This window comes from Agrilus planipennis, unplaced genomic scaffold (genome assembly GCF_000699045.2).
Source record: "Agrilus planipennis isolate EAB-ADULT unplaced genomic scaffold, Apla_2.0 scaffold368, whole genome shotgun sequence".
In the NCBI taxonomy this organism is placed as follows: Eukaryota; Metazoa; Arthropoda; class Insecta; order Coleoptera; family Buprestidae; genus Agrilus; species Agrilus planipennis.
Window position 1 is genome coordinate 133,859 of NW_020439091.1, and position 9,466 is coordinate 143,324.

The 9,466-nt window shown below is 31.3% G+C and overlaps 2 protein-coding genes and 1 long non-coding RNA gene across 4 annotated transcripts; 1 reads left to right on the forward strand and 2 right to left on the reverse strand.

Annotated features, from left to right (window-relative positions):
- Positions 1-3: 3 nt before the first annotated feature.
- LOC108742765 (centromere/kinetochore protein zw10 homolog) lies at positions 4-2,460 on the reverse strand. Its single transcript, XM_018478076.1, has one exon. It carries the CDS (start codon positions 2,231-2,233, stop codon positions 113-115), a length of 2,121 nt encoding a protein of 706 aa, XP_018333578.1. The 5' UTR covers positions 2,234-2,460; the 3' UTR covers positions 4-112.
- Positions 2,461-3,105: 645 nt separating this feature from the next.
- LOC108742763 (oocyte zinc finger protein XlCOF19-like) lies at positions 3,106-5,236 on the reverse strand. The gene is made up of 3 exons (XM_018478075.2): positions 4,739-5,236; positions 4,081-4,332; positions 3,106-3,627 (listed from the first exon to the last, which is right to left on the reverse strand). The coding sequence occupies exons 1-3, from the start codon at positions 5,128-5,130 to the stop codon at positions 3,339-3,341; spliced, it is 933 nt and encodes a 310-aa protein (XP_018333577.1). The 5' UTR covers positions 5,131-5,236; the 3' UTR covers positions 3,106-3,338.
- A 78-nt stretch (positions 5,237-5,314) lies between these two features.
- LOC112905292 lies at positions 5,315-9,466 on the forward strand. Of its 2 annotated transcripts, XR_003231691.1 has the most exons (4): positions 5,315-5,732; positions 9,098-9,166; positions 9,274-9,342; positions 9,451-9,466. It is a non-coding gene; the product is annotated as an uncharacterized LOC112905292 (long non-coding RNA). The 2 variants fall into 2 exon arrangements; XR_003231690.1 differs by lacking the exon at positions 5,315-5,732 and having other exon boundaries at positions 7,265-9,166.

Sequence of the window (9,466 nt, forward strand, 5' to 3'; positions counted from 1 at the left end):
GAGTACTTTTCAAATTTAAAATTTATTTAGCGGCGCTAACGCCCTCGGTCATAATACATGTATGATGATAATTCATTTATAAATGTGGAAGTAAATTAAAACATTTACAATGCTAACTGATCTTAGCAAGAAGTGCAGCTCTGCGATCTGTGTTTTGAAAAAGAGCCCTAACGAGACGTTTAACTTCTTCCGGTTTCATAACTAACGCCAAAGGTCCTTTACCGTCCGCCCACCTGTCATTTATTTCAACAAGACTAGCATTCAACATAAAAACAAGTTCATTAAACCTATACCAAACTTCAACATACATATTAATTTCTTTTGGTTCTGTAAATAACTTTGGACCTCGGGTCTGTACAATTTTAAAGGTGTCAGCTAACTGTTCAGCAATATCCGATGATAAGTCTTCAACCAAAAGCACAAATTCCATGAGTTTTGTGCAAAAAGAGTTAAAAATGTAACCAAGTGTTTCGTTGTAGTCATTGTATGATAAAACCTTATGCCAAACAGTTCGAAGAAGCTCCTGTTGTCTAATGCACTGACGTACAGCCTTTTCAATATTATTGTTTGAATTACTCAAAGTTTGCAATTCGCCTAGACTCGAATTTTTAAGTATTTCTTCGATCTGCTGCACTTGGCCTTGTACATAGTGTCGAAATACATCCGCTCCGAAACAGCGTAGTTGGTGAGATTGATCTTTAAATAGAGTGGCATCGTTGATAAACTTAATTTTTTTATTGTACAATTCGTTCCAACTGTCCAATTTATAAGCGAGATGCCAACAGTTGTTTTTAAACAGAGCAACTTGTTGTGGAATAGTTTGAAGCATTTTTTGGTGATTTTCAGATACCACACTGCCATACATGTTTAATATGTTTTGTGTTGCACTTACAATTCGTTTTGCACACACTTCAGGGCTTTCCATTGCTTTTTGAAGCATGTTTTCAATTAATTTTAACAGCTCTAGCACACTTTTAGAAACAGAACATTTTGGAAAATCATGTGCATCTTCTAATAATGGTTTGTTTTTAATTAATATTCCAGTTTCTACCATTTCATGAAGATCTTTCTTCATTAATTTAATTGCTATTTCTGTATACTCCTGACATTTTTTGTTCACATATAATTTATCAATATCTTTCATGTAATCAGTAAAAGGACTTTCTTTTTCTTCAAATACAGAGTATTTGTGTAACTGGCTTTCAAACTTTGAAATATCAGTAAGAATTTCATCATACTTCTCCAATTCTACTTCATTTGAAGGAACTGTACTCAATAAACAATATTTTATCACTGACTCCACCAATGAACTTTTAATTTCATTTACCACATAAAGCAAAGTTGAATAATCTCCAGTCAGGTGATAATTAAAATGAGTATGCAAATATTGAAATACTTTCAATAAATGTGAAAAAATGTCTTGGTATTTTGGTACTTCTGTACTTGCTGTATATGTCAACACAAAAGAGTAGCTTTTTTGATCATCTACTATATTAATAAATACAACATTTTGTAATATAGGTAAGCAAACTTCGTTGATAAGGAAATTAGATATTTGTTGCAATAAAAAAATTTTACTATCTAACATGTGAAAAGCAACCAAAGCATCTTTAAAGGTATTATTTTCATAATTAATCCTTATGGTATTTTCTGTTTTTGAACCTACACAACTACTATTAAGTAATATATTATCACCAAATATAATATCCAATGCTTCACATACCAGGGTCCTCTCTGACAATAAATCTCTTCTTATATTTGTGGTCACTCTCTTTACTTCTTCTTCCACCTCCAATTCATTTATTTCAGAGTAAGCGGATTGAATTTCTTTCACACATTCAATATATTGTTTTTGCTCTTGAAAATTTCTGATGTTCATTAAACGATCATGAAGAACAACAAATTTTGAAACAGCTGAAAGGATTATATCAGCTTCCTCTATTTCTAATGATAATGTGCTTAAATCGTTTTCTATTTTTGGAATGTCCTTTCTGAGATGTTCTTCAATAGTATTTCTTAAAACGTCCAAGTCTTCAGAAAGTGTTGTTGCCTTCTTCAATAAAATGTTATTTTTCTGAGGTCGCTCGTTAAATTTGTTATATACATTATTCATGTAATGCCATATTTCACTTTTTAAATCAGTTATTTCTTGTGATAACTCCGGTATTTTAGTTTTAATAATCTCAATTTCTGTCTTTTCAGCAGCTGACAAAACTTCTGATAAAAAACTCATGTTTCATAAAATACCACAATTAATTATTTTGATAAGGCACTACATTATTTTCAAAATCTAACAGCTTTTTTCGTAAACGATCAACAAATTAGCACTATTTACGTTATGTTTTCATAGAGCTCTGTGTGGTGTGCTCTATAATGTCATAAAAACTACAGCATAAATAATTTATTTAAACTGTAACACTGAAACCTGTTGTGTTTAAATTCCATAGTTTAAATGTGTAATCCATTGACGTTTACTAATGGACATGCCTTAGCGGTCAGAATTGTGGTACAACAAAAGAAAGAGATGGATTGAAGTTTCGGACAATATCCATCTCTCTCACGATAGTGCGTAAGCGTGTCATGAAAGAGATAGCACTGGTCCGAAACCATACGCCATCTCCTCACTTTTCGAGCCAAAAAATTATTACAAGGACATACGGCTAAGGCACGTCCATTAATATATGTCTATGGTTAAAAAAAACATAATAGATCTATGAGTAATGGCGACACCACCATAGATGTCAGAAAAGAGAAGTATCTCCTGCATGGCTCAACCGGGTTTCTAATTTTTTAAAGGAGCGATCCGACTGTGTTTATTTCATTCATATCATTTAAACTGCTTAATAAAGTGGGACAAAATTTTATAGAATCGTAGTCTTTAAAAAGTTAATTCCATTGCCTTCTTCTTCTATCATTAACTAAAAAGTGACTTTTGGATCATTCGCTTTATCCAAATTCACAACAAATTTAGAAAACGCGAACACCGGTTTCACTCTCTTATCTGTGAGAATTTCAACGTAAAACGCTAACATACAGTTAGGGAGGGACAAACATAAATATACGCCAACACGTTTATCAGTCGAAATTTTATTTATATTTTCTTAATGAAATTAAAAGAATACAATTTTATATCATCACTTATTGTATATATACTATTTCGGTTTTTTTTTAGTGCTCCTAAAATAACAATTGTACTTTAACGTTTTACTACTGGGTGTCGCAGTATTTTCCCTATTTAGTTCAGAACTGTTGTAGTGCAACTTAAATAATTAGAAAAATGTTTCTATTATTATCTAAAAATGCATACTTTTGCTTAACATCTGCGTTTGTCCCTGGTTTTATGTATGTGTGAGCATGTGCTTTTTAAGAGAAGATCTATGCGAAAATCTACGCAAACAAATTTTACATTCGTATGGTTTTTCCCCCGTATGAATGCGCATATGTCCATCGAGACAGTATTTTTCGGCAAACTTTTTCTGACATACTTGACACTCGTACGGTTTCTCTCCGGTATGGACACGAACGTGACTAGTCAAATTCGAGTTTTTGACGAAACGTTTGCCACAAACGGAACATTCAAACGGACGTTCGCCAGTATGCAACATTTCATGACGCCTCAAACCACTTCTGAAAATTACATAAATAAAATTATTCCTAGCAAAATGATGCTAGATGACGCCACTTATCAAATGGTTTCGATTCGCGGGAAACTTTAGGTGCATTTTCCAATTTATTATTAGCTTTTAAGGAAAAATACTGGGAAAATGCTATCTTTAAGCATGAGTAAATGATATTATTGAAAAAAAAATTATTCCCCAATATGAATTTAATTTATACTTCTTCAAGAGTTATGAAAATTAAAACGTGAATTGCTTTAATTAATTGCATGCATAGCATCATTTGTGTAATTACATATATATTATCATGTTAAAACAGCAATGTCTGTTGTTTATTTCACAAATTAAATAAAAAAATAGCACTATTTTTGAGAAATTACTTCTTAAAAAATATTAAATAAGGGGGCATAAAGTCAGGTTGAAAAACAATCATATTTGGATGCGTAGAACAATAGTTACTTACTTTTCAGTAAATCTCTGTTCACATGTTTCACATTTGAATGGTTTTTCTCCCGTATGAACGCGCATATGTACATTGACATTATTTTTTTTGGGAAACCTTTTCTGACACACTTGACACTTGTATGGTTTTTCTCCGGTATGAACGCGTTCATGACTGCTAATGTGCGACTTTCTAATGAAACGTTTGCCGCAAATTGGACATTCAAATGGACGTTCACCTGTATGTACCATCTCATGACGCATCAAATCACTTCTGAAAATGAATAAAGTAAAATTAAACTAACAATATGAAATAATAATGATATTCAAGAATCTATATAAGTAAAACAAAAAGTTTCAAACAATTTTTATTTGAACTTGACCAATTCATTTTGACCAGTAGATCTTTATCACCAATAATTCCATTTTTGGAGTTCAAATAAATTTATGTTGAAAGTGAAACGTGTTATCTTGTTTAATAGTTAGAATATTTCATCAAATTTGCACCATTATCCCTCTAATAACGTATATCGATGATTTATTCCATACATAACATAAGTCTCTTAGTTCTCCGCTAAGCAGAGGCTATATTTTACAGAGTATCAACACTTTGGTAATACTAATGAACCGTCAGTGTTCTACTGCTAACTGATTACACAAAAGTATTGATAATTACTTACTTTTTCTTACATCTCTGTCCGCAAATTTCACATTTCAACAGCTGAGGTTTGTTATTAACATTAAGCTCGATTTTACTTTCAAATGTATTATCTAGTACTTCCTTTTTTAAAAAAATAGTTTCTTTTATTATATCATCTGCTTGTAAAAGTTCGGTTTTTCTATTATCTTCATGAGCAAAATGCACCATTCGGTCAACAAACTCAATTTCACTTATAAATGTATTATCTTCTACTTCCTTTTTTATATTAACTTCTTTTATAATGCCTACATTTAAAAGCTCGTTTTTTCTATCACTTTCTTTATCAGAATAACAACACATTCCGTCAATATTGTAATTATCTTCAAATAATTCACTTTTTATTGCTATACAGTTTTTTTCTTGTAAAAACATAATTTACTGTATTTACTTGCCCTTTAAATTTATTTCTTGCTCATCATAGATACGATAGTATATATTTCCATAATCTATGGTTGTTACTCGTTTTGTTATCTATGGCTGCAAGACGCTAGGGGGGCTGGTCATACTTTTGACTCTCGTGCTTGTGCGTGAATATGTCTTATTATCCGTATCATGCGGTGTTAACTCCTCCTGTCAAAATAGTAGTGACTACACCTGGCAGATGGCGGTGTTGCAGCGGTTAAAGATTTTGTAAAATGGGTTGCATATGAAAAACAGCATTACGATCATAAAAAATATTATCATTATTTTTATTTGCACTGCAGTGATTAGGGTTGTCTACGTTCAAAAAATTTTTTTATTAAAATTGGTAACGATAATAATACTTATTTGTAATGCTTTTCATTGGAGAAGAAATCGGGAAATACCACGTGTAAACGTTCAAATGTCGCGTCCGTGACCGCGAAGCGCGTAAAGAGAAAAATAGAAATTGTCTGTAGTTATCAATGAGAGTATTTGAAAAATATGAAAATGTAAAGTTGGTTGTTATCATTTGTCATTCATAAGAAGAAAGCAGGAAAGAATTTTTGAAAAAGGTAAGTAAAGAAGTACAAAAAATGAAATGTTATGAACAAGTGGTGCATGCATAAATAGTGGTAGAATATGTGAAAAAATAGACAAACGTGTTGTCCATTTACAAAAAGTAAGGACGGTGGAAGTACAGAATACTGTTTACGTGAGGAGCAAATACAGTAAAAAAATATTATGCATATAATATATACATACATATATACATACGTACTGTACCTACAAGTGCATGTGTGTACATATATGAAAAGATAAAGATAAAAGGCCTGCTTCGGCAACGTTGAAATGTATATGTTTTTTCTAAAGATTCGCCAACTTTATTTGTTTGGCACCTTTCAAATTTTCGATGAGGTACCTAGGTATCTCTTTAAAAACTTAAAAACGATAACAGATAAAGCTACCTGATAATTACCCGAAAACAAATAAATCACATAATATCACATATGTATAGGTACCTATTATGCTGTTATCTTATTAAAAGTGTGTTTATGAACAAAATGAAGTTATGCAAAAGTAAATAAGCGGGCACTTTCGTTTCTTATGTTAAGGTCATTTCTAAAGAAAAAAATAAAACAAAATCGGTACAACTCGATAGACGATACCGAGAAAAATGTGTTAGTAGTCTCATACATTTTTTGCATTATAAACATAAAATGGGCAAAGTCAGAAGGAAGGCTGATGGAACATTGTTAATATCTTATACTGCAAAGTAGAATTGAACTCATACTTGTTAGGTAAATGCTCCAATCTAGCAATTGTTATTGATATACGAGTTTCTTTTAAATATGTACACTACAATTGTTGACAAAATGGAAGTTATCGAAACACCAGTAAAAGTTGCATTCAATATTTTCTGTAACAGTCGAATATGAAAAGGAAGAAATGAATATTGTTTTAACATCTAATTACATGAGAAGAAAAGAAGTAGTACATAAATTGTACGGTTCAACAGTAATTGAAAAAATTGTAATTGCCTTGTCGAAAAAGCGTAAAATGCAATTTAGACTTATGCTATATTTGTTGGTATTATGCTTTTATCAGAAACGTTGTTCATTGAAGAAAAATTGAAATAGTTTTGTTTTTTGTATGAGATGTCCAACATACACGTATGATGTGTTTGTATATTATAATAACAATATATGGCGTATGTGTAATGCTAAATTGAATAAGGAAAAGTATTTCAATAACGACTAATAACTTAACGAATGTTTTGACTGTGGTAGGTATTAATAGTATAATCTACATTCTACAAAATAGACATCGTTATCGGAAGCAGTTTATTTATTTATGAAGTACCGACATGTACATTTCGTTTCGCTTGCGCGTGACCTTGCTTCCGTTGTAGTGCGAATTTGAACTTGGATTTGAAAGAAAGAAAATTATACGTACATAACTGATTGGTCGACAGTGATTTATTTTTCTTGTACTCAATTATACAATGGAACTAAATGACATGTGCTTGCAAAATGAAGTTTCATTAAATTCACTTGACAAAAAAAGAGTGAATAATCTCCTCATGCAAACTACTAATCCGGTAACTTGACAAAGTACAAATAACACCGTACCGAAAGAAAGTTTTCGTGTACTGTTGACATACATCCTGTAAATGAATTACATTTCTAATTTTGTTGCAGAAATAATTACAATATAGAAAACAACATTCGTAAATATGCAAATGACGAAATTATAAATATAAATATTCAATAATTTTCTTTCCATGATTGTACACTTGTTTGTGTAATATACACCTAATGAAGTACGCTAACATAGGGATAGGGATTTTAGTTGGAAAATTAGTTAAAGTTTACTGATTAAAATGAGGATAATAATAATACATTATTGTTTATAAAATCCAATTGGCAAAGAATTATAACTATGGCATATTTAATGGGAAATTTCCACAAAAACATGATTTTACAGAAAAGTTAACTTCAATCGTCTTCCTTGTCTTGTTATTTGTAGCGCAATTTTCTTTCTTCCTTCGCGTTCCATCAAAATGAAGCTTTTAAGTCGGAACAAATGCAATTTTTACCGATCACTGTAATGTATATGTTTCTCTGTCACTTTACAAAACGTACTATTTATTGCACAGTTGCGTTACGCATTTGTTTGTTTTAAAAAGTCAGTGCGTTATTTCTACTGCAAAGTATTGATATTATTTGCAGATAATCGCATAAAATACTAACATAATGTTTCCGAATGTGTTCTCTTGTAATTATGTATGGTTACAATTATCTCACATCTTTGTTTTTTAATTGGATGAAAGTGTATGTGTGTGTGTTATACGTATGTAAAAATTTGGATATAACTTACAAACACACCTTACATGGCCTTTGTGCGAAATATCGCAGATAATTGCTATATGTATATTGAAGTTGATGGCTATATGGATGTTGAAGTTGAATCAATTAAAAAACAATTTCAAAACAGCTAACTGCGATTACCTGTGTGGGATTTACATCTATGTAAATTGTTTTTACTGGTTTAAATAACTAAATAAATTGCATGTTGTTTACATTAGATGTCTTAATTAATAGTTGCGGCATCGTTTACATATTCCTATCACACATCATGTGGCAATTTCTGAAAACTATTCTGTTACAGAACAGATTATTTCCGTAACTTTAATTAAGTGCCCTTACTGAAGAATTTTACGTCAGCACGCCATGATACAAACAAACCGTTTAAAACAATTTTAAGACGTTACAGACATGTGTTGATTCTTAACAGAACGAAAGATTTGACATACAAATATATGTTTCCAATATTTCGAACTGTTTCGTTTATCAATGTAATAAGAACGATTTTGTTCCTTGGTCTTTACTCATGATTATTGTATTCCTTGTAATATACAAACATTTCGTCCTCTCTTTGGAAAATACTAATGTTTCAAATAGTATAATACCATCATAGTGGTATTGAATAAACGACATTGTATTTAGTAAAGTGAAAATCGTATCATTAGGAATAAATTTGTTGACCCGGAGGGTGTAATTGTTTTCTACATTTAATTGTATGTTTAGTTTTGTAGAGAAACAATTTATTCGTATCCCCAAAATACCCACAACATACTGTATCATTGCAGTGTATAATAATGTACTATTAAGTCATTTATACTGAATTAAGAAAATTGCATTCCCTTCGCTTGATAGTTTACTTATGATTACCTCTGCAGTAGTAATAATTATGAACACAACAAGATAATTTTAATTATTTTCACAGCATTCACAGTAACCGATGATCACTATCCCCCTATTACGAGCCCCTCCTTCAGTTGTCTTGGTAGAAAGCTTCACTAATGTCCAATATTTATGCATATTTTTTCTACAACTATTCTGTACCTTTATAACTACAATTTTCATTATTTTTACAGATTTCACAGTCACCTATCATCGCCGCTCCCCTACGACCCTCTCTTTTAGTTGTCTTGCCACAATTTCGGGTAAGTGTTTCCAAAAAGTTTGACCAACGTTCCATTTTTATGCATACCTTTTCTTGAACGTATTCCGTGCGGTACCTTTATACGTATAATTTTAATTATTTTTACAGATTTAACCGTCACCGATAATTTTCGCCACTCTACGAGCATCCCTTTAACTTGTCCTGTCACAGTTTTTGGTAAGTTTTCCAAAAAAGGTTGACTACACTTCAATTTTCATTCATACTTACTTGTCGACCGTATTCGGTGCGGTACCTCTATACCTATAATTTTCATTTTTTTTACAGATTTCACAGTCAGAGA